This window comes from Lepisosteus platostomus, chromosome 4 (genome assembly GCF_059453375.1).
Source record: "Lepisosteus platostomus isolate fLepPlt1 chromosome 4, fLepPlt1.hap1, whole genome shotgun sequence".
In the NCBI taxonomy this organism is placed as follows: Eukaryota; Metazoa; Chordata; class Actinopteri; order Semionotiformes; family Lepisosteidae; genus Lepisosteus; species Lepisosteus platostomus.
Window position 1 is genome coordinate 72,153,653 of NC_142614.1, and position 27,991 is coordinate 72,181,643.

The following is a 27,991-nucleotide window of genomic DNA, read 5'->3' on the forward strand; positions in this document are numbered from 1 at the left end:
GTTTGTACATTGTCTTGATGCACTGTTTGCACTTTGTTTTGTTTTTTTCACTTGTTTTACAATCGAGAGACTTTCTGTAAGTAAGAATTCCATTGTACCAGTACCGGTTACATATGGCAATAAAGTTCAAGTTCAAGTTCAAGTTCAAGATAGGTGGACGGATCATGGTTTTCACTTAGTGTAGTTCGGTGTGGTTAAAGTGCAGAAATCCGGATGTCACTCCTCAGCAGACAAGGTCGAGGGTTGAATTTAAATGATAATTTCCTTATCAGGATTAAAAAAGTGTTATACAGTACACAGAGGATGGTCTCAGGATTGTTTTTTTCTGTTAATTTATCCCAGTCGTTTCTATCACTACGTAACAGATTTGTCTGCAGTCTACAAGTGGTGAGGTCACTTGATTAAAATTGGTCTGTTAAGGCTGTATGACATAAGTCTTGCCAATCTTCCCACTCATATTCTTGCCTTATTTTAGTACCACATTGAAAACATGAATTGTGCTTCCTTAAGAGACGCTTAAAGTTGAACTGAAGATGTGTGCAGAAAGAAATTGTCCCATTCCATTTCCCTAAAGAAAAGGGATTTCTGCAGGTCTTGGTCTTGGCATCAAATTGGAACTAAGATACTCGATTTCTATTAGCTGGGAAATTATCATATTATATTATTTTTATGTATCCACAGAAATTACTGAGCCTCAGATCCGATACATATTTTCGAAAGATATTTTTGTTCTCACGCTGAGTGTATAACATATTATATATACCTTTTCTAACCGCCTTATCATCACATACCGCCAGCCACCCAATCTACATAAACTTCTGGTTCACAGCTCCATTGACCGCACTCGGCAATCATCCCCACCAGGCACCCTGCAACAGAACTCGCTGCATCACCTGCAAATACATATCGAACACCACGCTCATTCAGGGCCCCTCAGGTCAATTCCGTATCACCCAGATGACATCCTGTAACTCCGGCAACCTCAGTTTCTGTATCTCCTGCAACAAATGCCCAGCTATCTATGTTGGGGACACCAGAAGGAGACTAGGAGACCGCTTCAGAGAACATGTTAGGGCTGTGAAGATTTCTCCAAGCCCATAGTTTCTCATTTCACCTCAGACGGCCATGATCACACTGATCTCTCTGTCTCTGTTCTCAAAGAAGGGTTTCTCAACTCCCACAGCAGAAAGACAACAGAAATGAAACCCATCCTGAAACTAGGTTCACACCTTCCCCCTTCTCTCAATATCCAACTTATTTTCATGTGATCTTCTCTATTCACATACGGGTTTTGTCTTCACACCTTTCTCCACCCTTCTCCACTTTGTACTTCCTGAGTGGCCTCTGCCTCTCTGCCCCTCCTGCTCCCTCCCCTCTCCCAGCTTTTGTTCTTCAGATTTGCACTTTTCCAATACAGATCAGGGACTGAGACACATTGGGTGCTTTTCAGTCCAGCCCAAAAGCATAATATTTATAAAAAAGCTGTTTTTGTGTTTTGTGTTGTTTTAATTTCTGTATCTGCTTTATTTTCCTGGCTTAAATTGTCTTTAATTTTGTGTAATGTGCTTTTTATAGATTGTAAAGGGTTTTGTCATTGTTGATTTTAAAGGTGTTATATATTGTAATTTATTTTAATTATTTTGAACAATAGCTCTAACCTCTCGATATTTATGATGTTACATGTTGACTGTGCTGTGATTTGGAATTCTACATTGGTTGGGAAAAAGCATAAAAGGAAGCTCTGAAGAGTTAATATGAGGCTTTGATGTTTATTTCTTCTAATAACTTGACATCCAAAAAGTACAGCTCATTTTGGTGGAGATTGCCCAATACTTTAAGAGCTGTATTTCTAACATGATGATTTAAAACAAATCAAAGCCTTTTGTGTGCTTGAATATGTTGAATAAAATGCTGCCCAAACCAGACAAACAGTGAAGTATAGTTAATGAAGGAAAATTCATGTCTCAAATGAGGACATGACTCAGCATCTGGGGGAGGGGTGACAAATCAAGATATTCTGATTTGGGATGTCTGGGTACTCTCACTCAGAAAGCCTGTAAGGTTCCTGCAAGAAACAGTGCTACTGACTGCTGCTGGTTGTGCCCCAGATCCTTACACTTTATGTTTCTCACAGAATGAGTCCTGCAGGATCTTCCCATTGAAACATTTGAAGTATTAGTGTAGGTTCTGCCCCATTAAGATTCTTGAAGAACTCAACTGCAGGATATTTGTGTGTGTCTGTAAGGATTGTGGCACAAAAACCTTGCTGCATTTTTAAGGAGGGAGGGTCAGACATCAGTGTTTGCCAAAAAAGACTTGCCCTCTTAATTGATTATGCTGGCTGGTGTGATTACCCTACCCATTTCTGTCTGCTGTGTTTTCTTCCACTTCTCCTCATATATTTCCTTGGATCAAAAGCACCCTTGTTATATGATGTGTGCATATAAAAATGCAGTCTCACTTGATGAATGCGTTTTCATCTGACTCCGAAATGCTGGCTAGTGGCTTTGTAATTTTGAGGATATACGGTATTTTGATTTTAGTTTATTTTTTTCTGGGAGAGAGATGAAACAAATATGGATTTAACACTTACACTTTGCATTATTGTGACTTCAAGACTGTTTTGAAAGCCATTCAGCTGCTTAATCCATCACAGACTCCAACACAGTTAAGTTCCTCTGTTCACTTCCCACTGGGTAACAAAGCCGTCTCATGCTGATCACTGGAGGATGTACTTTGAGTGAGTCCCTGTCACAACAAGCTTTCCCTGTCAAGTGAGAGTTTCCCAAGACCAGTTCGTGCACTTCAGTTTCAGTGTGTTCACATTAAAATAAAACAGCCACCAGATGTGTAGAAGGCAGAATAAATCTGGGATAAGAACATAGATGTTTAGATTATTACCCTGCTATTGCTTTATAAACTAATGCCGATTAGAGACATTATTTTAAAATAACAGATGCATCTGTATTTGCTAACACAGACTCACAGATACATGTCTGTAACCCTGCATTTGTGGGCCCTTCCTATTGACTCCCCTTATTTTGATTGCTATTCCAAACACCAGTCAAATGATACTCCGCAAGGGGAGAAAATAGACATCAAACTAACATTTTAGATCTGGAAGATGATATAAAGCTTATAAATGATTTGCTGGGCTTATAACCTACACATAAATAAAATTACATTTTTATTACCATTACACGATTATGATTAGTTTTATGAATGGAAAATTAGGTCCTGGTGGTAATGACTACAAAAATAAATACTAAGTGTCCATTTATTTGTCTCTTACAGGTAGGTTAGAATGTAGTAATGAGGTCATAAAGTCATAGAACCAACCTAATGTATGGAGAAAACACACTTTAAGATGTCACTGGTCCAGAGCATTTGGAAATCTGTCCTGCTGTTAAAGATGTTACTAGCTGTAAATATGGCAGCTTTTGTTCTGGATGTTTGCTGAGGTTTTAAAAATGCTTATAAGCCATCTATGAACTGGCTTCATCACTTTGTCCTCTGTTCTCTGTGTGGTGAGTGTGCTGGCGCACTCATCCGTCGCATCATCCAGGTGGGGCTGCACACTGGTGGTGGTGGAGGGGAGTCCCCATTACCTGTAAAGCGCTTTGAGTGGAGTGTCCAGAAAAGTGCTATTTAAGTGTACGGAATTATTATTATTATTATTATTATTATTATTATTATTATTAAGTGTAAGGAATTATTGTTATTATTAGAATTTGCATACAAATGAACAATTTGAATTGATTATTTACCTGTTGTAAATACTTCATCACTTCATAGCAAATACACAAAACAAAATTGAAATACATTTTAAATGAAACCAGTTTCTATCTGAGTATTTTAAAATACTAATAATAACCGACATTTTTAAATGTCAAGTGTGTGAGTGTTTTAAGTGTGTGTGCGTATTATATTTTGGTCAGCAAAAGTGACAGTTAAGGAACTGGTTGCAGTTTCTCTTGAAAGTTGCAAAAAAAAATTCAAAAATGACAAAATACAATATCCACAGGCTTTGACATTTTACTTCGATTTTCCAAATAGACTGAACTGTGTATGACTCACATATATGGCATTTTGTATTTAAATGTGAAAAAATAAAATCATTAAGGTACACAGTATATCATTTTTTGGATCCCTGTTTTTTTTTTTGTACAATCCAATAATAATACCCAGCTGAAATCTACAACCATAATAACCTCTTGAGGGTTAAAGACAGTGATGTCAAAAGTTTGGAAAGACACTTATCATTCTCTGTCTGTAGGCTAACTTTTTGTAGGTCACAGTACCTTCTCCGTAGGGGTGATTTTTCTGTAGGCTAACTTCAAAGTAGGTTAATTGCTCTGTAAGCTATCTTTTCATCCTCAGTCTCACAGCTGTAAAGGAAGCAATTTAAATTATTTTTCATGAATAATGTCCGGCAGACTGCCCAATAAATAACCATAAATAACCTAATTCACATTATTTTAAGAAAGTTAAAGGTTAAAAAAATTTGCCATTATTTTTCTTTTTTGTTAAATCGCTGTTGATTAACACCATATTTTATCAAAACTAAGATTATCATTTACGCAAGAATGGTTCATTTCTGAGAAATGATGCAGTAATGAGTTTCATTGCACTTATTTTTGTCACTGAGTGCATAAATCAAGATAGTCAAACGGGACGCTGGCCAGTTTCCTTTTTATGGAGTATGATCATTTGGTATTTCCTTTTACAAAGAACTCCGTTAAACACAATGCAAGAAGAAAATGAGACTACTCTAGCTCTTTCGCATCCTCTAGGTCTTTCGCAAAGTAACCAAGAAAACAAGAGCACATTGCTGGTTTTGCAAGTTCAGTTCGCTGTAGGGAAGACGTGTTCTACTTTCAATTGGGGAATGAAGGCAGAAAACCCCGATCTGAGCCAATACACTTAATTCAGGAAGATCTCTTTATTACATTAAGAATAGAGGGGATGCCAAAACGGGAACAGGCCTGAAACAGAACATGTGTCACCTGTTGTGCATTAGCCACATACAGTACTTGCTTCACTTAGATTAGTTTCAGTACGGAGCCTCATGGTTTAATAGAACAGCTTTTTGACCTACTTTTAAAAGTCTGCACTTTGCGTACCTGGCATAAGAAATTAAAGGAAAGATCTGCTCCTACGAACTGTCACGCTGGGAGACCATTCGCCCCAAGAATTCTGTGTGTGCCATTTTGTGTTGACTTTACAGTGCCCATAATACTGACATAACCTATTTGACAACTGTGGTGTGATTTTATTCATATGTTTTAGACAATAGTAAAATTCCACTAGCTCCTGCAAGAGTTACAGCTGTGTGTTATCATGATTTATGTATGACTGATTTTATATAATGTTTCCCTCTCAGTTTGCTCTTTACTTGCACATTCATGTTCTTGTTGGTTCAGTACTGCTGGTTTTATAGATTGTTCTGTCTTCTCGTGTTGGCATTCATGTTCAGTGTTGTGAGAGTGTCCTGTAAGAATATCAATCGTATCCTTACGGACAAAACACTGTTTTTTTTCTTGCTTTATTTCTATTGTGCAGCTTTGCAAAATAGAATATTGTGTCCAATTCTGAACATCACATTATAAAAAGAAGCCCACCGAAGAGGAACCTGGGGCTGAACAAAATGTCCCACTCTGACAGGCTGAAGGAACTGAATCTTTTTAGACTATGAACAGAGAAGACTGAAAGGGGACCTGATACAAGTATTGACAATCTTCAAAGGCACTAAACCAAGCCACTGGACTTCAGAATGGACAGTGAACCACAAACCAGAGAAACTGCATGGAAGTGGATTTAAAACCGGAAGCAGGGGTCATTTCTTTACTGAAATGGTTGTGGGAGCCTGGGACATGCTACCCAGCCATGCTGTTGAAGGCCCTGGATTCTTTCCAAGAAATAGCTACATAAAATCCTCAGATAAATTACCTACTAACTATCGAGCACACTAGCCTCCTCTGGTTTATTACCTTTCTTATCTTCTTGTGACGAATCTGTACCTTTTCTTGCGTGCAGCAACCTGCTACAGAAGGTGTTGCCGCCCCTTTGAAACCTCGACAGAGTAGGGTTCTCTTGCGGAGTAACGGCTCTGTATAATCAAGAGCCCCCGAGCAGGCTTGACTGAATCTCAGCAGGCTTGGAGCAGTGTATGTCAATATTGCGTCAGTCCAAATATAGCATACACAGCAGAAAGAAGTGTTGCTACAGTATATGTAGTTGGTTTATTACAAATCAGAAAGAAGCCTTACAAGTGCAGAAACTACAAAGCCTGAAGAAGCAGTGGTTGTGCTCTGCGTGTCTCAGAAGGGCAGTGAAAACTGGGCTGCGCTCAAACTAAGGGACACTCCCTTGAACCTTGAACAGGGGGCTCTGAGAAAAGAGCATGAACACATCTTCTTTCTGGCTCTGTCACAGGTCTCTTTTCTGGTAACAGCACACCCATTCTAACTTCTTGTCTGAGTAATCTGACATTATTATCCACCCTTTCTTTAATGTTGTATCCCGCATGCTAAGTGAATTGTCATATAATATTACGAAGAATGAAATGCAAGTGGACAATATGTGACTGAGAACTGACGATCAATGAAGGAAGGCAGCATTCCTTTTAACAAATAATATCCTTTGAAAGTTTCTGCACGTCTTTTCTAAGAGAGACTATTCATCCTTTTTTCCAGAAAACACATAAACACAGGGAATCAAATTCAAGCAGTACAGTACTGTATGTTGGCAACTGAATCTCAGGTATGAGTGGGTTTTCCAGCTTTATCATAATATTGCCTATCTTTGAAGTTCTGTAGTGCTTTACTATAGGAGCTTAGTGGGCTTTCGTTCAAAGACGTAAGTCACTTTTGTTTTATGCGCCATGCTCATTATGTTGTCAATGTAAATAACTATCTCAGATATTACCCAGCACAAATCTCCTCTCTCTTCCAAGGGTTCCTTTTAAGTGTGTCTTCTGCTGGCAGGGTGTGAACTGTGTTAATAAACCTGCACTGTCAAATTACTGGGATAAACAGTGTGGTAAGATCAGCTTTGGTGGAGTCCTGTTGAGGATCCCCTGTGGGAATGTAATTGCAGATCTGTGCACCGTGATCATGGAGGTAAGCTCTGGGGAGAAATAGGGACTTTGTGTACTTTCACACATCCAGATTCTGTCTTCCCACCCCTCTACACTCACTCGTCTGACATGCTTGGTATAGGTTGGTGGTACAGTTTACTTTGGACATTATATTATGGCCCTTTCAGTTCTACAAATTCACTCTGCATGTTCAGGAGTTTTCAGCTAAATAGCTGTCCTCTCTCTCACTGTAATACACCTACAGTAGTAGATAACAGTTTTGCAGCTCTTTAGGTGAGCTCTTGCAGAATGTAATCATTCTAAAATACAGTACCATTTCAAAAGAGCATTGTGAATTACATGTATGTACAGTATGACAATAGTCTCCATTTTTGCGAGATTTGAGTCTTTTATGTGATACATAAGGATGGTTTTCATTTAATATAACATGCACACCGCATGCAACAGTAAATAGGTCATTATTTTATCTCCCGACTCTGAGTAAGAGAGAATTAGCAGATAAACTGAGCTTGAATAGGTTTCAGTGGAATGGATATCACTCCTTCTGGGTAACTTGTGAAGGTTGGGATTCAAAAGAGAGTCAGAATTAGGTTTCAGTTTTATCATTTCATCCAAAGCTTGGCGCCTCTTACAGCGCAGCTGTGCTCCTGTCAGCATGGTGGGGTGTTGGTTTGGACATCACAGGCCAGAGAAAAGAGCGCCACCTACTGGTCTATCTACACCACTTGCAGCAGCAGTCTGGTTGTCCTTGGAGGTCTCCCATCCCACTAATAACTAGGTTGAGCCTTGCTGAGTTCTGACAAGGTCAACCTTCAAAGGAGGAATGCTGCTGCTAAATAAATTAGTACCCTATCAGGAAAGATAATTGTGTAATTCTGTGCTTGCCTGTTGTTAACATGGCAAGTGTGTGTTGTGGTGGTCAGGCCTAGCATTATTAGGATTCCACTGAGAACCTTCAGATGCTGAAATATGACTCATATATTTTAAAAGCACTAATATTTTTTCCCCGTCTCGGTTTCAGATTTATGAGTTTTCCAAGGAAGTTTGCAATAGAAGAATAATTTGCATTTTGTAGCTCATTTTGCAGACATCCTTCAGTAAGCTGGAAAGTGTTAATAGTATTATCAGATACGCTGTTTATTTTATTTTTTTATTACAAGCATAAAAAAAAAGTTTTTCTCCTTGCTTAGTTTACCTAAATTAAATAAGCTAAATAAATATAGTTTGAATTCTGTTTCGTATTCTTGAACTACATTCTGGTACAATATGAAGTGTGTGTTTCTAAACACCTTTCTTGCAAGTGAAGTGCTCATTCAGAAACTCATATCTGAGGACAAATAGTCATATTTTTATTGTTTTGCAATAAAAGGTGTCAACGACGGCGTTAGGAGCACCAGGTTAGACCCTATGCGGATACCGAGGTGCTTGCAGCCGATTGGCATCCAAATTAGAGAAGCAAAAGGCAAAAGTCGTAGTCGAAACAAAAGAACTAGGTCGGGTGATTCCAAATCCTAAACAAGAACCAAGGCGAAGTCAAAGCAGGAGGAAACAAGATCGGGTAGCCGAAAATCAGGTCAGGAGTCGTAGCGCGCACCAGAGAAAGCCGAAGAGAACTTCTCACGAGTGAGCGGGGACTGAGTGGAGCGAGAGGGTATAAACAGGGAAGAGCGTGAGGAAGACAATCGATCCATTAGGGCATCGGTGCTGGCGGTGAGAGGTGGTCGTAGGAATGCGGTTTGTGACAAAAAGACTGTGTCTTGCAGGAATAAATAGTGATACTCGGTCTTCAGGATTTAAAACAGGATAGTGTGTGCATCTCTTACTGTAAAGCAACAGTTCCACATGTTGGACTCTCACCTAGCAACAGTAATAATTGGGACAAATAGAGCTATTGACCAATCAAACACAGTTATAATGGGTCAGTTCAATAATTAGAAAATTAAACAGAATATAAAAGTTGCTCTCCATAGCCTTAGCTGATCCCCAATCTAAAAGTTGTTGATAAAATATGTTTATAGCTTACATGATTGATACATTAATAAAAGCTGTGCAGATTTAATCTATAGATTAGATTTTCCGATATATAATTTAATTTAACTACGTTTGTGAAGGTATGATATGTAAACTAGTTTGCAGAAAACGTAAGTTGATTTTGTGGAAAGGAGTCAGAAAATTGGAGCCAGTCAGTCATGTCTTATGGTATATTTACATTAATCTTCATTAAATTGGATTTTACTAAACTAGCAAGAGTTTTTACATGAACAATAAAATCCCTTGGACCTCTGTTTTGTGTTTTAATCTGAAATGTTGACAAAATAATGTTTATTGTTTTATACTGGGAAGCCAGCTGTAGCAAAAAAAAAAGCTCATGTGCTTACTATAATGAAAAATGCTGATCACCAGGTCTGCACTGTGTTTGCAGTAAGAACCAGCTGGTTTCAATAAAATCCGTTGTAGTCTTATTAATTAGTTTTTTTTAGAGCTTTTTCAAAGCAATTAAAGGGTGTAGGTGCTTTTCCTCTCAAAGGATCCCAAAGCTCTTTATACGTACTGTATAGGATCAGACCCACTTCATCCCCCACTGCAGGTAAGCACCCACCTGAGTGAAGTGTGGCTATTCTGGACCAGCAGCCCCACTGCACAGCAGGTCAGATGGAAGAGTGAGAAATTGCTTCACCGGTGAACACTGGAAAAGTCGCACTGTTCAGACTCAGTTGATTTAATAGGGCTCTTTAATTAGATATTTCTGATATGCTGTACAGCATTAACCGCATGCTGTAGCTCAGTGGGTAGTCCAGCATTTACTGCTGTTGCCAGATTTAGTTATTCCTTGTGTGTAGGTAAGACTATTGATCTCTAAAGGATCTTAAAGTTTTTTACATATAGTTTTTTACATAAGTTTTATACATATCATCCACCATTGAAGTATTGCTTAACCAATGGAATTAAGGCTGAGCTTTAGGTAGGTCAAGAATGGAATTTAAACTTCAGTTTCATGTTTCAATCAAAACATGGCGCCTCATCCAGCACGGTGTTCCCTGCCAGCTTACCCGATAGTTCGTCATTGAGACGCTAGAGCAGGGGTTGGGTTGGCAACATACTGCACGGCACACTTGCCATAATTGGCATGCAAAGGACAACGAAGGCGGCACGTGTAATAAAATTCTAATAAGCCAAAAAAGAAACCGAGATAAAAGACTATGCATGACTGTTCTGTGATTTTCTATGACAATTCAATGGTAGCTCCTTATTGCAGAACAAAAAAAGATTAACTTGCCTATTGTTTTCACAAGAAAGCTTTTAATCTGTGCAACTGATAACATGTTTCACACTTAAGATTACAGTCAAGCATTGTGGACAAAATAGCAGTTGCTTAGAAGGCAAACTTAGATGTTCACTAATTTCAGTGAAATTATGAATATGGATTTGTTCAGCATACAGACCATGCTGTTTGTGCTCTAGGCTGTTAGAGCATTGTTTGTTGCACATCAAGCGACCAATGCCATTTTTTTCAAAACAAAAAACATGAGAAACACTTCCAGGGATGAGGCAGGCAAATCTGAGTCTTTCAAGCGGGCCATAGAGAGGTATAGAAAACAAAGATCCAATCAAGATGTTTTAGTCGGAAAAAGGTCAAGACAACCCCCAACTGCACAATGAAAAATGGGCTGCAAAAGTAATATTTCTAGCTGACATCACCAGGCACATGAATGAACTCAACCTTCTTCTGTAGGGTACAGATCAAACTGTTAATGGGTCTTTTCTAAACGTGGAGGGCATTTCTTGCAAAATTTGACAGTTTTGCTCAGGACGCTGACAAAGAACTCTCAAACATTGCACAATCCGGGTCTGGAGTGTACATACAAGAACTTACAGAACTCCAAGTCCCGGGATCTGCAAAACACATGTGAGGCTACTGAACATGATCTGAGCATCTCTGTCATGATCTGTTGGTGTGGTGTTTTCACTGCTCGCAAAATTTGGGTCAACATACTGTACCTCTTACCTTTGTGTAAGATACCTCTGTGAACAGTTATTTTCTCACATGAAGTCAGTTCTTTGTCCTTCACGTAGCTTGTTAACTACTGAACACTTGGAGGCTTGCATGCTGCTTATAGTGTCAGGCTATGAGCCTGAGATTGGAGAACGCAGCAAGGGAAAGCAAGAGGAAGGATCACACTAAATGGTAAGACATGCATATCAATGTATTGACTTTAGATATTCTTATATTTTAATAATACATTTTATTGGTAGTCAGACTGTATACAGGGATATAACTGACATTGAAAAAAGTATCTATGGTACATAAATCTGTAAAAACAAGTGCATGAGCTAACTCTTGGCACGTCTCTTGTGAAAGGTTGCCAACCCCTGGTCTAGAGGAAAGAGTTTTGCTTGATGGACATTGGGGTTAGCACCCCTACTCTTGTGAACAATTTCATGGGATCTTTAATGGCCATTACTAAGATTTGGCAGACAGGGAAATATTTGTGAAACAGTGAAACAACGAGTACAATTTAATTCCACGCTGAAATCAAGAAGGAGGAAACCCTGCTGTTGATCCTTCTTCAGGTGTGAGTCACTTGAAGTTGCTTGTTCCTTTGCAGCCAACACACACTGATGGAGCTCACTACTCGGACCCTGGTAGAACATGTGTACCAGTGAAAGCAGAAAGATGAATTCATCAAGCCGTTTGTAAATCAAAACCTTTACTCATAGCTACTAAGGTTGTAAAAAATGATTTACGAGAACGGAAGAGCAACATCCAAACAAGCTGGGTATCAGTGGATGTATGCCAAGCTGCAAACCTCTAAAGTTTATTTTGATTATGCCTTTCAGTTTTAATGTAAAAGAAAGGGGACAGGATAATTACAGCTTCTCAGAAGATGAACTCCCCTTGTAAAAGTATTAAAGGAAGTTTTTTGTAGACTTTTGTCAAGTGCTTTAGAAGAACAGAACCAGCTGGAATTAACCTTAGTGGCAAGACTGTTAATCGTATGCACTGATATGTAATTAAGTGTCCAGTGATTCATCTTTATAACACCTAGGGTTATTATACAGCAGCTGGTTTCCATGTGAACAGTCAGATGACTGACAGCAGATTTCTCCTGGCAAAGCCCAGATGTGTAGGAATACCCTCATCCTTTGTATGTCTGCCTTGACAAGCAGCTCCAATGTCTCGTTTTTCTTTTAATACCAGTATATTCAACTCTTTTACTTATTAATGGGAAATGAATGGGTGGCATTGTATTCTTTACAAGATCAACCTGGCATAAGGAAGGGTCTTTGTATCTGAAGTGAATAGAGGAGTCCAAAACAACAGCTGGACAAAAGATGGGAACCCAGACTTTTTTTCCTTCATTACTGCAAGATAAACAAACTGAACAGTGTTTTAGTTTTCTCACAGTTTTTCCTTTAGCCATGGATGTCCTCCAGGTTGCTTTCTACTGTACATCTTGAACTGCCTTTCTACAGTAGCTATCAACTCCCGGCTCGTATAATGATCCCTGTTGAACACTGTGGCAGTTGGCATTTACGCAACAGGTGGAATGGATAGCTTAGGAAAAAGTAAGACCTTTGAATATGAATTTTTGCTAAACTAATTATATGAACACAGATAAAGCACCTTGTAATAGGTTTATTCCATGCTGAAAAAAAGAAGAAAGAGAACACAACGTTTCGGCTGTGGAGCCTTCTTCAGATGAAGAAGGCTCCATGGCCGAAACGTTGTGTTCTCTTTCTTCTTTTTTTCAGTATGGAATAAACCTATTACTTGTTCCTTTGTAGCCTACGCATGCTGACACAGCTACCCACCTAAAGCACCTTGTGTTTTCTCTCTTTAAAGTGTTGTGCTATTTTGTTACAAAATATATTGATACTTCCTACTCCATATACTTTTAATGCACATGCAATTCATGTTTACTATTTACTAATTATTAGTCTGCAGTCCACTAAAGGTCTGTAGTTCTGATTATTTTTAATCAGTTTTCATCAGTTTTGGTTAATTATGTATTTCAGTATGTCTTGCATGGTATCATAATCTCTCAATACATGTAAAAACACAAATATAATAGCAGCATTATTGTTTGTCACACATGTATTTGGAAGGAAATTGTCTTTATGTGTTCTATTTTTTTGCAATAATAGGCATTCTTGAGAAGAACAGAACAAGCTTACTGAAAAACCGCTGAAAGTTTCAAGGACTTGCCAGTATTACTACTGGGGTGCAAATGGCCCATTGACAGCCTAACCTATCTGGCTGCTTTAGCTACTGCATAGACACCATATAGATATTGAAACCCATTCAGAAAAAACTCAGCTCTATACAGCTTGCAAACATTGAGTGAGTCACATGGGGCATGAAGAATAAAAAAAAGAGTGTTAAAACAAGCCAGAAAAGGAAAACACAAACAAATAAGCTACTAATAATATGTATCAGAGACTCACTGCTGAAGAGACAGAGGAAGGATTAAGGATATAATACTGTCTTAGGCCCTGAAATGTACTGACGTCCCATCCAGAGGGGAGTCATGCTCTTGAGTCCATTGTACTAATTGTACCAAAATCAGGATGAGCTAGAAGAGTATAGACTTTACCCTCTGCTGTCTTAGTCTGTAGCTGACTCATCCCATATGATTAAAATAATAATCGTCTTTATTTTATTTAGCACATCCTTAAACGGAGTAAGATTTTATGAAGATGGAACAAGAATGGAATTCTGCCTTTTTGATAGCTGTTTTAACACTGAAGTCTGTAGGTTTGTGGCAAAAATAAAATTTACTACAATTAAATTAAAACTATTATTTTTATATACTGTAAGTGTATATACTGTATATACACTATACTGTATATATGTATAGTTGAATTAATTTACAATCCTGGGCCTGGTCTGTTGAATATGAACAAAGAGAGCATGGTTAATATCTGCTCGAAAGTGACTAATGAGGCTTGTTAGTTTTAACTCTGCAGAGATCTGGTGTGGGTGGTCTGGTGCTGTAACTATGGTTTTAGTGAATAACAATAAAATCATGTTAACTCTATTTAAAATCTAACTTCTAAATCAATGTGGACAAGAAACACAGTCTTGCATAATATAGTACTTCTCCAAACATCCATTTAAAGGTTTAGACGATCCGCTGTTTGCCTTAAGCTTGCAAAACCATATTCTGTATGTTCCCTGCAGCTGTTGAAGCACGGCTCTGCATTCAGTGGGCTGTCAAGAAGGCCGTTCTGAATGTACATGCCCTGTGGCTGGTGAAGACAAAAGGTGCTATTCTGATAATACTAAGGAAGCCCTTGCAAATAGCAGGATTTACAGATCTGGATTTAATATCTGTGGGCAGAGGGACTCCTGTGTTGTGGTGAACCAGGGGATGTTGGTGACATTGATGGTTTTCAGCTCATTCTTGAAGAGTCTTGGGAAATTATAAGCATCACCATTTATCGTGTGCACCAAAGCAAAAATATCCATTGCAACAAGCCAAGTTCTGTGATTATCTCTTTGTGCACTGCAGTGCAGCAGTTGATGACTTGCCCTCTGTGAGGGCATTTAAGGATATTCATTTACAAATAAACAGGGGGTATTTGGAGATCACAGAAGATAGAAAATACAGAGGTTCACACCTTTTTGAAACCATTGAGAGAAGTAGGGAGGATTTGTTTTCATAGAGACCTTCTTGTTGGACCCACCGCACTAAGATTTAGTGTTTTATTACTCCTTGAAGATTTTTAATCTAAATCTAACCTTAACTTTTTCTCAGTGTGATAATCCAAGAAATAGCTCAGCAGCCTATATATCTGTTAATGTGCCTCATCTAAAACTGGTTTCCCAGCAATCTTTTTCCTGTAGCACTGGCACCAAAGCAATGCCTTCTGAGATTGCTGCTCAGTGATTCATTGCAGTGAAGGACTTTATTGCAATCATCCATTTTTTAGTTCAAAATATGGAATGAGGAGCCACTGAACAAAAAAGTTGAATTCTAGAACATCCTTTTGACATTGTCAGTCTTTCTTTTGCTTACGTAGCCTATGCTATACTGTATAAGATTAATTTTTATTAGAGGAAAATGATTATGCTGCTCCAGAGTAATTAAATAATTCTCCAGGTGTTTTGAAATTTTTGTATCATCCTCATATTCCTTAACTGCTTTACATGGCATAGGTTTACATTAAACTTGCATAGTTATAAAATGTAAAATCTAAGTAAAAGTATAAATTGTAGCATTTCTTCTTGATATTTAAAGCATACATTGGAGAGCTAAAGTACCCAAATACCTCTGGGCCATTTTCTTATTGGCAAGCCCACTTCTACTGCCTTTTGGCATGACTCTACTCAAAAAAAGCATTAGCATTGAAAAATAGGTATTTATGCAATATATATGCAAAGGGATTTCAAAATAATTTTCACTGCATCAGAAGGATTTTAAACAGTTCCCTCCCCCTCTTTTACAATTAATCGATTGCACTGTCTATCAGCTCTTGAAACATGGTAGCAACAGGAATATACACTATGCCTTTCAGTATAGACTCACACATGCAGTGAAGATACAACAGGAATCTGTTCTTTTTTAAATTAGTTCTGGTGAATTTTTATTGTATGCCTACTAGGGCAATACCAGACATTAGCTTCCTTAATAGGTTATATGATACGCTGTGCATCTTGAATTCCACAGGAAAAGTGGATGATAAAGTCCCTTTTATTCTCCCTGTCCTCTTTCAAAAGGCCTACAAAACCACAGTATGTTCTGCTATTAAAGATGGTTTTTAATTTATTCCTGTTGATAGCCAACCTTTACTATGGATTATAGAAAATGTTGGCTTATATTAACTGTATGTTAAAACTTTGGCACAAGAAAGTTCATTTATTTAGACCAATGCACTGAATGATACCAAGGCATTGTTCATTTTACATTTAGAACATTAAGAATGTCACTTTCATTTTCTTAAGTTTTATATTCATACTCTTTAATCTTTAGTCTTTTAATGCTCGTTTCACAGTTTGAGTTTGAGTTTTGAGTTTGTTAATGAACCAGAGGTGATTTAAGTAGATTCCATGGATTGTGTTTCATGGAAGTGTGGTTGCAAACTAGTTCTAGGATATTATATCACCTTGACAGACATGTGTTTCAATTCTGCTTTTACAGTAGCCCTTGTGCAGCCTAATAGACAATACTGTAGCATTACAAATAGTGTTGTTTTCATTAGTTTATGGCTTTATTGACTTTGTTCTTCACAGCACCCAAAACAGATGCTGTAAATACAGTCATGCTTTCTCAAAATCATTGAATTCTGCTCTTAGTGGAATCTCACACTTACAGTATTGAAGGTGTCCACTTATTTGTGTTATTGCTAGTACTGTAGGTGGTTTTATCTACTTCTGAGAACTCCTTGTTCCCTTTCCTGCTAAAAGTCTGGTTTATCTTTGAAGACTGAATTCCATTGTGAAAATCTCTCCCCTACAAAAGTAACATTTTTATTTATTTTCTTTTCTAAACATAACTTTTTACAAAGACTTGTGCCATAATCTTTGCTAGTTTGGGTCTTGTCTTCCTTGACTTTATCCTCAACTTTATTATCTATCTTGGCATTATTGTCTGGGTATCGCCTTTCACTTAATTTTTCATCTTTCTTGGCAATCAGTTCCCAGTTTCTGTCCATGTTGACATCCTCCTTTGTGATTTCCAAGGTGAGGTTCCTTATTTTACTTCTTAACCCTTGTCAGAGTGGACTGGAGTGCATTTGATTCAGATTCAGAGTGATATTAATGGAGAAACTACACTCTCCACCTTGAAAGAAAAGTCTATGGCTGGCATGTGCTGCCTTAACTAGCACATGGAGCCAAAGCTCAGATCCTTAATATAAAGAAAAAACTCCAGACAAGCCAAAGAACAGTCAGTTATGAAGAATGGAATGATCCATGCTTAGCAGTAATGTAAACAGTCTGAAACTAATGGTAATTATAATAATTTTGTACATTTCTGTGGGGCTTACCAACCTAAAACACTTTACGTACAGTATATAGTACTTCATCCACCGCTGTCGTGCAGCCTCCTCTTCATACAGATATACAGATGAGGTACGGAAATGTTGAAATTGAATTAAGAAGGAACTTTAGGGAGTCAATTTTTTAAAGCCAAGAGTGGGAGTCAGATATGACAACAGAGTTAACACCCCAGCACTTTCAACCAGTGCCTTTTCCAAGTAGGCAAGACCTCATTTTAACATCCCACCTGAAGCAGGGCACATCTTACAGAACAGTCTCCCCAGTCATCATACTGGGGCACAGGTTTGGAAATTCTGGTCCAGAGAGAAGAGCGCCACCTACTGGTCAACTAACACCACTTGCAGATAAAATCTGGTTTTCCTCAGAAGTCTCCCATTCCATTACTGGCAAGACCTGGCCTTGCTTAGCTTTAGAGAGCAGATCTTAGATGGGCTAGAGTTCAAAGAGGAGTATTCAATATCACTGTATTAGTACAGTGCCTTAAATAGCCATGTGCTAGACTGGCGTATAATAAGAATATATCATTGAAATGAGAAAATTCAGAACTGCATCACAAATCATAAGTATCAACCAAAAAGAAGATCTTCTATTAGATCACAGGATAGAATATTTAGGTATGCAGGAGTAAAATGTAAGTGAAAAATCAGTAAAATTATCCATTATTCAGTGGTGTCAGGAATATGCTGGGTGAAGAAGAGATCGTTATAATGGGAGACTTTTCAGTTTCTCCCACAATGAGTAGCAGAAGGTGTCAGTGCCTGCTTTCAAATCCAATTTACAGGATCGAGAAAGTGGCAAAAGAACGATTATGGGGCTGTTATCATAGCATTGCATCTTTTGAGGTGTGTTTAATAACCACATTTTTACAGTCCACAACTATGGTGTACACTGTCAGGAAATCAGACTATGGAGAAGTGAGAGTTTCAGAAAAGTAGAACAGTGGGACAGTGGAGATAGAAATGGTAGAGAATGGACAACATAATTCAAAAAATATTTTTTGCGCAACAAGGCAAATGAATCCCAAACATAAATACAGAAAACGTATTGAAACTGGTGGCTCTGTGGCTAAGGATCTGGGCCTGTGGCTGGAAGGTTGCTGGTTCGTATCCCGTGGCCAGCAAAGGAATTCTACTTCGTTGGGCCGCTGAGCAAGGCCCTTAACCCCAGCTGCTCCAGGGGCGCTGTATAAATGGCTGACCCTGCGCTCTGACCCCAAGCTTCTCTCCCTGTCTGTGTGTCTTATAGAGAGCAAGTTGGGGTACCCAAAAGATAAATTGTATATGGCTAATAAAATTTTCTTATCTTATCTGAATATATCAAAGGATTGATTGTAAAACATGCCAGTAAAAGCACTTTGTACTGTAGGTGTAACAAAAAAACTGCAAAAGTGCAATGCAGCGTAAGTCAAATAAATCTATTCCAAAGGCTGTTAGAGAGATTGAAAAGAGTAATGGTATGGAAGCAACCTGATACAAAACCGTTTTTTCCCTGCTGCAGCAAAGGAACAATAAAAAATGAGGAAAGGTGTCTAAAAATAAGTGCACTACTCTTAGAGGATGAAAGGTGCTTTCCATCTGTTCTCAAAGCCATGAGAGGCTATATTCATGGGCTGTTAAGCACAAAGTTTCAACACTCAACCAGAGACAGGAGTTGGAAAATTGTCCACGTGTTCTTATGCAGAAAAGCGGGACAATAGTGACCCAAGTAAGTAGACAGATATGACTTACTTACTGACATTTCTTACAAGGGTGTGGACATATTAATTCAATTTTAAAATCATCTGGAAGTCAAAATGGTTCTGGGATCGTCTGCTTATGGGAAACTTCCTTTTCCAGTTCCGATTCTTCGCACAAGTTTGCATCCTAAACCGCTACCTGCAGTGCCTCAGACCTCTGACCATCAGTGCCTTCCAGGGAGAGTCTGCATGGTTTCCCCATGCCCGGGTCGGGTTTCTGCTTGTGTTCTGGTTTCCTCCCATGTCCGAAGACGTGCCCTCCAGGCTAATTGGTGTCTTTAATTTGCCTGCCCCCCATATGCATGTTCATAATGACCCACTTTCTCTCTGACACCTGTGTGTTCTTACAGAGTGGAATTCGCACCGAAGACGTCTGACGTCAGCAATGAAGCACCACAGGGGTCTACAAACACAGCCAGCAGTGCCCCTGAACCAGAAGATCTCTTCGATGACATCTAGCCTGGACGTCTTCTACCACAAGATTAACTTTCCAAAGAGTTCTGTTTTTCTTTCATGTGCAAAATGATAGAAAATTATCCCAAAATTGCAACGTCTAATGTCTTCCTATTTAGACTGCAGTATAATAAGTGCTGATACTTCATTTGGGAATAATAGTACAGTGACTAAAAATGAAAACAAAATCCTCATGACATTCTAATATAAAACTATAGACGAGACGTGTTCCTCCAGGACAAGGAAAGCTAGTGTTCAGGGGTAGGTAGAGAACATTTACTAAAATGGTATCATGCTTATTTAGTTCTGATTACTTTGAGCATTATTCACAACAATTTAGTTTTAAGCCAGGAAATTGTTAACACTCAATTATTCTAATTTTTACTTTTGTTTAAAACAAAACAAATGGTAGGGCTAATGTCAGTGAAGTTTGTCGGCAAAATAAACTAGCTTTAGATAATGATTTGTAATTACAGACGAACTGTTTTAATTACAGGCTGTGTTAAGATAAAACGTTTACAAAACTGGATTGTGCCGAATTTGTCAAAAGGAAAAGATATTTTCTTTTGTTTCAAAAGAATATTAAATTCCACCATTCAAGCTGAGGCTTTTGACTTTGTACAGAACTACTGAAAGGTTTGATTAAATCGTTTGATTTCTCCTTCTTGTATTAGAACTTCAGCAATAATTCTTGAAGTCTAAAGAATATTCAGCAAAAATGAGATTTTTGACAGCTGATTGTGGGAAATGAAAGCACTTGAGTGTCACACTGTACCTTGATTCCAGTTTTTGAAACTTTGTGCACAGAAAGCAGTACAGGACTGCTCTGCAGGGAATCCTGCTTTTACTGTGTACTTTTTAGAACAAAATGCAGCAAGATAAGAAACAATAACACCTACAGTAAGAGTATTTTATATATGCCAAAAAGTAAATGGAGTGTCTGAAAATATATTGAACTGTAACTTTTATATTGTTTTCATGCTGGAAAATAAATTTTGATAAAGATGCAAATAAACCCAGAAGAAAGATGTTTTAATTGTAAGCGTGGTGCTTAACATGATGCTGGTGTGACTTCGGTAATGCCCATTTCATAATTCCAGTGCAACTTGTAAAAGAATATAGTCGTGGTAAGTAACAATAGGCACTGTGACGAAGAAGAGAAGTAAAAGCTCAATTGGAATTCTTTTTAAATTGTTGGAAGCTTTGCTCAAGTAACATTTAAGACTTCCTGAGATAATCTCACCAGGATTATTACACTGCTTGGAAGTGCTCCACCCTCCAAAGAGACATGTGGTGTAGCTTTGTTAATGACAATTTACACAACTGTTAGGAACAAGAACATAATATCATAATCAGGTCTGTATGACGCCAAGAATAATTCAAACTTGAGGACTTTCATTAGCATGTGCCACACACACACCCACATTCTTGCACAAACTTGAGTCTTGCAAAATATCCTGTCCTGTTTTGAGAACCATGCTCTAGTTCCTAGGTTTAAAAATAAAATCAGGTTTTTTTTAGCCGTAGCGAAATTCTGACCTGTTTTAAAATACTCATTTCAGTTTAACATATTCAGTAGTAGACAGTTTGAAGTTTATAGACTAATAAATAACAAAGATTTTTATTGTGAGGGGAAATAATGAAGGCCAGTGCCGATGGTATCTTCTTAATTTTTAATCCACTGATTACTGATTACTGACACAGTGATAAAACAAATGACCATTGATGATGATCCTTCTGAATACCTTACACAATGGGACCTGCTTTCAAGATTAAGAATGTTGGGTTCTTTTTTATTGTAGATCAAATTGCTTACTCTGACTGTATTAATGGTGGTGGCTGAGGCATGGAGTTAAGTCTCAGTGATGTTAATGCATATTAGTGTTTGACATTTAGTCCATTTTGTGTTCTTTGCTGCCATTGTCCTGATGTTCTTTGCCAACTCAGAGAGTTCACATGTCCTTTACAATATTATAATAAAGGCTCATTGCCTTTAAAAATTAATTCAGCACATAGTGTAGGGAATAAATTATTCCTTTATTACTTTCCAGAAAATTCTGCAGGAATGCTTCTAGATCACAGTTCACTACACTGGCAGCAAATGGTAAATCTGATTTAATACCTGAAGGAAGGCTTGGCTCTTAGTGGAAAAATAGAAACCCAAGCTAGATAAACAGTAAGTGTCCAGCTAATATACAGTATGAGTTTCATGGAAAGTATTGCCTATGTACCATATGGCTCCGGTGTGTTTTTTCATAGTTGGGTGTTTCTAGGTGTAGGTTAAGTCAATTTATATCAGTAACTGAATGGACTCTCAGGGTGACAGTTCTTTGAGGTGCCTGTCAGTTCCCTGTTGCAAATACAATAAGCCAAGACTCTACTACAGGCAGGGCTAATATAGTACTCAAACTGTGTTAACTGATCACCAAGACACGGACTCACAATCTCTTTTGATCTCTTTAATCCGATAGACTTGTCAGCCACCATTCACAGCCTGGAAGGGTAATAAAAGTGGAATTAAAAATCCCTGTGTTCACATAAATCACCTTATCGCGTTGTCTACAAAGAGGAGGTATACTCGGATATATCTCCTGCTTTAGTTTAGCATACAGGATTTTGAAGGCATCAGATTCCACACTTTATTCATGGCAAATAGCTAAAACCATAATTGTTAAGTCTAATTTGTATGCTTCATAGTTGCTTTCACTGTTGTCACTTGAGGCATGTATACAAATGTGTTTGGGAATATCTTACATGTTCTTACAACATGTTCAGCAAACCTGCAAGATGAAGCACACATACTAATGTGACTATTTTTTGTTTTGTTATGGGTGGTGCGATGTCTCTGTAGCTAAGGATCTGTGCCTGTGCCTAGAAGGTTGCCGGTTTGTATCCCGTGCAGAGGAATTCTAATCTGTTGGGCCCCTGATACAAGAAATTGGATGTGGCCAATACAGTTGTCATGTTATATCATTATAATATGTTCTTATTATATCAGTAATAAACTGATTTTTTAGGTTGAGAAGTGATGCAGTGATTAACTGTAATGAAGCACAATTTCTTTCGTCATACTTATACAAGATTTTGTGTGAATGTCTTAGATTGGAGCTCAGTAATTGGAACCAACAAGAAAGCAAACAAGGTGCTAAGCATCCTAAGATAATATCTCTAGTAAACACTGTGTTAGTTTCAGATTCCTCCCTGGTTTAATATAAGATTTCACTGAAATAAAATGGAATTACCAGGCTTCTGAATGGTTCCTCAATGTTGACAGGTCATCCCCATTTTTAGTGTTTCATTTGCTTTCTGCCAAATGAAAAAAAAAAACGTTTAAATCTCTTTTGTCCATTTTCATTCCAAATAAGTTAAGATTGCTGTTCTACTGTAATTACCTGGCTTCCCACCTTAACACACACAAAGTCTGGAAGGATCTGTTAAATGTTTTAAAGCGCCCACCCGTGTCGCAGAAAACAATATTAATGGGAGACGCTGGCGCAACAATAGGAACAAATCAAGCAGTTTCATTTTAATCATCCTAAAGCGATGCATTCAAGTCCTTTACCTGCCATGCATGTAACTAACTTTTATAAAAGTTAACATTCTTCCCAAAGGTCAGGGGTGGTTAAATAATAAGAAACTCATAGTGAAAAGGGGAAGAAAGCAAAAACATACAGCATCCAGGGTAGGTGACAAATGAGCTGTGAGGTAAAACCATGTGAATGTCACATGACACTTCTTCAGCGTGTCTCTCAGTAAGGTGCGCACCTAATAAAGATAACCTGGTTAATACAAAGGTCATTGGACACTCGTTTGAGACCCAGGGTTCCTGTAAGGAGTCAGTTACAGAAGTGGCATCACCCCCCCCCGAACTCTAGACAGTTTAAAACTCCGAAACTGCAGAATCCAGAGGAATCATTTTTTTCTGACAGAGCCGAGTCGCCTGCTGTCTTGACCGAGACACAGTCCGCGCTCGGAGACGGCGAGCGCCCACGATCAAATCCTGCTGTCATATCCCATTCACTATCCCCTGGAAATCTGCACCCCCCCCCACACACACACACACACTTCCATAACGCGCCCACGCGATTCACACCTTCCCGGGATACTTACAGGCAGCTCCTGCGTGCGTGCCTGTGCATCTGCTTATGACGATACGGACCGAAAGGTTTATGCTATATCGGTTTCTCTGTGTATTTAAAGTGCTTGCCAGGGATGAGAGAGCAATGGTATAAAAAAAATCACTGCCACCCCGAGATTGACAACGTCCAGTAAGTTATCCTTACACAAGACAACCCGAAAGAAAACTCACAAAGGCGACGTACAGTACACCTTTTCTCCATGTGTATTACATACTGTATAGCTTATTACCATCATTGTATATGTGAAGAACGAGGAAAAACCACGCGTCCCTGAGGTAACGGCGTGCGCGCATTTTGAAGGGGGGTATTTTCAGAGGGCACTGGATTGGATCTGACACTGGCAGTAGCCTGGACAGCAGCACATGTGTCACTAACACCACGGAGACCCCGAGCTGGTATCATCGCACCCCGGGGAATTTCTACGGAAGAGGCGGGGATTTTCTGAAACGGGCAAGAGGGGAGTCTGTATTGCCATCAGGTGTGGACTCAAATCGCAATCAGGGGCTACGACTTCGTTCTTCCCTTCAGCCAAGGAAACACTCCAACTCAAGGGTGAAGAGGCCAGGCAGAGAAAATCGTCTCAAGTCACAGCGGAGCTGCAGTAAATCCTTCCATTACTGCATGACGTCTGATGAGCTGTCAGGAAAACAAGGAAGAAAGTACTAATAATATGACAATAACTGCTGAAGACCCACAGTCTTTAATAGCCTCTCAGGGCATTATAACAGGCACACAAAGGCTATTTAAAAATAAAAATGCACTTATCAATTTCTTATGTATGAAGACATTTAGGCACTAGATATGATTTTTTTTCTTGTCAGACTGATAAGATGATTTGAAATGAACGTGTTTAATATTAGGAACTTCATAAACTGCCCGAGTTTTTAATTCCACCATAGGATTCTTAAATCCAGATTCAGTGTACAATTACCGGCACAAGTAAGGTTACTATTGTTATTCATAGTTGTAGTTGTACCAGTAACATAATGTTAGAGATGGTACACATTCCTACTATAACATGAAGACCTTATCTTGGATAGAATATTAAATGTATAAGCTTGCAACAAAGAAAATATCCATGTTATAATAACTGGTCTCTAACCATTACCGAGATTCTGCTTCGGCGTGCACAGTCCGTTTCATCAAACACATCCCAGATAATATTATTTCCCAAAGTATCGAACATGTATTGTTTTTATTAATAACCCTCGCATTTATTTTTAATTTATAAATAGGTATTTTGGAACTTTTCGACGGTCATAGGGTTCTACAGTAGAACTACAAAGATCAATTCATATCAACCATTCCCCCCAAACTTCACATTCATTTCTACTGCAAAACAGTCCAGTTTCGTCGCCATCATTTTCATCTTCCTAGAGATTAAGGAAATTGTGTTTTATTCTCCACATGATCTGGGGGAGGATTATTCATTGATTGGTAAGCGGACAGCTTCATGCGCGATCTCTGTCTTGTCACAGCGTTTGCGAAGGCTGGAAAACCACAGCATAGCAGCAATACAGGAAAACCCATTGCTTTCCGGACGTCTTTCACAATATGAAAAGAAGACAAGACAGCACATTTGTTCAGAACAAACCACTGGTTTATTTGCCTCTCTAGCTTTTTGTTCTGCCTGGCTGGTACTGAAATATTGATACAGTACGTACCTTTGTTTAATCAATCGTAGACTACTAAGTGATGCGCCATTAGGTGCGGTATCTAAGGCACTAAACAGGCTTCAGTATGACCAGAATTGGTCGTCTTAAACTATATGGTACATAACTCCCACACTCTGTAACTCGCACTGGCTGTCTGTGAAATTCAGAGCTTCTTCTGCTCATGGTATTATTTAGAATATATTTTTTGCTTTCCTAGGGCGTTTTTTTGTTTAGTGTATAATCTTGGTTGCACTCGGTCTGAAGTTGTTGACTTCTTTTTCACTTCTTAACGTGATTTATTTGTTCGAGTTTGCACGGCGCCTTGAGCTCTTCCTAAGCGGCCCATAAATGAAGCTGTAGTATTGTTGTTTTTAAACAATGAAACCATAGTGTACAGTATATAGACCTTATAATCTAGATTTTTTAATGGCGCAAATTGATCGTGCAGTATAAAGCTATTTTTATATAACTGTTCTATTTTTGAGATTAAACTAATGTTTCATCTATGTATAACACTCATATACTTGACTATACATCGACTTTGTGAATGTTAATTGCCTAGTGGGGAATGTTTGGGGTACCGCATGATTAAAATAGTCAAAACGCTGTAAGATGTAGTCTGCTAATTTGGCCATTTCATCCCTGGTAGCCTATATAACGAGGATATTTTGTAGCCCTCGCGTCCATGTTGGGATGGTTTAAGATCGTTTCAGGAGCGAGGCACAGAAATCACCCTCCTAAAGAACGCATCTCTCGCCCAGCTGCTGAATTCACTGATCCTGCTGCCGCTACCGCGCTTCTCACTAACTGCAGTCCAGTCTCTCCCCCGTGTGGACTCTACCGAAACAGACAATTTTCCATCGGGCGCTGTGTCAAGATGCTGCGGGAATACAGAAGCACACAAATCCCGAGACTCAGAAATACACACTTTTAAAGGGTTTTAATTTATTCTCTACAAGAAGCGAAGCCACAGTCTTGGCGATGATAACACCTGGGCACTGTAAAGCTAATCCTGACCTGAAATTAATTTTACCACGAGCTTGTCCTCATTAAAACCCCCCAGAAATAACCTGAGATTTGGTGTGATAATTCGTCCACGTGGCTTGGGTGGTGTTTTATGCGGGGAACTTCATTGTTCTAACATCTTGCAGAGTCTGACAGAAGAAACGGGTTGTACCTTAAGAACAAGCGTGCAGGTACATCCGCACCCTTATTTCTTAATACCCAAGCTGTGAACAAGACGGGTTTTCGAAATTAAACGGACTAGAAAACGAGACGCTCCGCACACTGCTGTGGCGTTTAGACCATCTCACATTAAATCCGCATCTTTACACTTACAGTACAAGTAGTGTTTTTAGACAACGAGTCTGAAGTCTCGGTGTATTGAACACAATTAGGCTCCGTGCGTGGGGGGCATGCTTTTCTAATTCCCCTGCCCGCTTTCTCTCGGTCCGTCACTCTGCACAAGACGGATGAGCCGCTCTGGGTGAGGTCCACACCTACAGTAGGTGCACTGAAGAACGTGCATTGTTCGCCGCTCTCAAAGATACAGCGGAGGGGCTCGTTGTATCTGCAGCCCCTTTCTTCTTCTCTTTGTGTCCCGAGGAAAATCGGGGTTTTGTGCTCGGAGACAACAGAGATATTCGTGAATATGGATTTCTTTTTACGTATTGATATACTGTAGTACTTAGGGATCAGTTTCTGGGCAGAGTACTTTTTAATTCTAAGTGAATTACAGAATATCTCAATTAAAATAGCGTTTTTAACAAGTATTTATAAAGACCGGTGACTGTTTCAATTGTGTAAAAGTCCCCAACACAATGCAAAAAAGCTAAACCTCTTTACATTTCGAGATTGGTACCATCGATGAGGTGTAATTATTGGTCATTTTTTTTGGGTATCCGCTCATTTTTAAGTTGGGGGGGGGGGGGGTGAGCTCCTCCTCTCTCAATGACGAAATAGTGGGAGTAAAAAGTAGAATTTGAACTTGCGGCCGCCTGGCTCCGTGGTTCTTTCACCCCGGATCAGAACAGGCTACAAACTGGAATCGGACCCTTCGCCGCGGGGCTGTCGAAGGAGATAACAGGAGCAGGCACTGCGAGAAAGCGTCTTCAATCACCTGGAAGGGAGAACCGTCCTGGGGCTTCTTCATGCAGCTTCACACTGGACCACACTGGAATTAAGGATATAATTTGAAAATTGATTTGATTTCTGGAGTTACAAGACTATTGAGGTATTATTATTATTATTATTATTATTATTATTATTATTATTATTATTATTATTATTATTATTGTTGTTGTTGTTGTTGTTGTTGTTGTTGTTGTTGTTGTTGTTGGGATGTACATAGCAAAGGTGTGGAATTTCAAGTAAAAAATATATATTTAGAAGAATGATCGACAAAAATAATTTTAAAAAATTACCTAAATGAACTGGTTTGAAAAGTGTCGTGCATGGTCCCGTTATAAAAACGCCGCAACGATGTATTTGATACTTTTCAAGCATTTTAAGGTGAATCGCTGTGAACAGTTATTCCTAGAAAGCATCCCAACCTACCGCACTTACCTCAGCTGCCCGTGAAATCGCTGGATGAAACCGGAGGAACAGGCTATTCTGTAAGGAGAGGGATGCGAGAGAAAGCGAAAGTTTCAGTTCCAGTGTTCATGATGATTTCGTCACCTAATCGTTGGAGCAACACCCCTCCCGTTTCTGTGAAGGGATAAATCCGATCTTTTAGTCGGGGGTCAAGGCAAAAATTGTGTCTTAGTCCACTATTGTATTTAAGGCAAATCAAGCCACCTACTCGAAAGGATATTCACTGAAGGTTTACCCCGTTGATTTTTTTTATGTTATTTTGTTTGGTAATTTCATTTTTGAAATTCTATATCTTTCCTGGTGTTAACGGCG

The 27,991-nt window shown here is 38.8% G+C and overlaps 2 protein-coding genes and 1 long non-coding RNA gene across 9 annotated transcripts in view; 2 read left to right on the forward strand and 1 right to left on the reverse strand.

Moving 5' to 3' along the window:
* The window catches only part of xrcc4 (X-ray repair complementing 4), a 156,440-nt gene extending 136,120 nt beyond the window's left edge, over positions 1-20,320 (forward strand). For all 5 annotated transcript variants that reach the window (XM_088630633.1, XM_088630631.1, XM_088630630.1 and 2 more), the window contains one exon: positions 19,188-20,320. In XM_088630633.1, coding sequence (XP_088486759.1) covers positions 19,188-19,296 — 109 coding nt within the window. In that variant the 3' untranslated portion in view covers positions 19,297-20,320. The remainder of the gene's footprint in view (positions 1-19,187) is intronic.
* A 988-nt stretch (positions 20,321-21,308) lies between these two features.
* On the reverse strand, positions 21,309-27,977 carry LOC148673793 (uncharacterized). Of its 2 annotated transcripts, XR_015936112.1 has the most exons (4): positions 27,888-27,977; positions 27,650-27,793; positions 27,204-27,257; positions 21,309-24,065 (listed from the first exon to the last, which is right to left on the reverse strand). It is a non-coding gene; the product is annotated as an uncharacterized LOC148673793 (long non-coding RNA). The 2 variants fall into 2 exon arrangements; XR_015936111.1 differs by lacking the exon at positions 27,888-27,977 and having other exon boundaries at positions 27,650-27,869.
* vcanb (versican b) overlaps positions 25,608-27,991 on the forward strand; it is a 67,561-nt gene continuing 65,177 nt past the window's right edge. Inside the window, exon 1 of one of the 2 annotated variants that reach the window (XM_088630638.1) lies at positions 25,608-27,317. The gene's annotated coding sequence lies outside the window, so the exon portion shown is untranslated. The remainder of the gene's footprint in view (positions 27,318-27,991) is intronic. The other variant, XM_088630637.1, reaches the window with a different exon arrangement.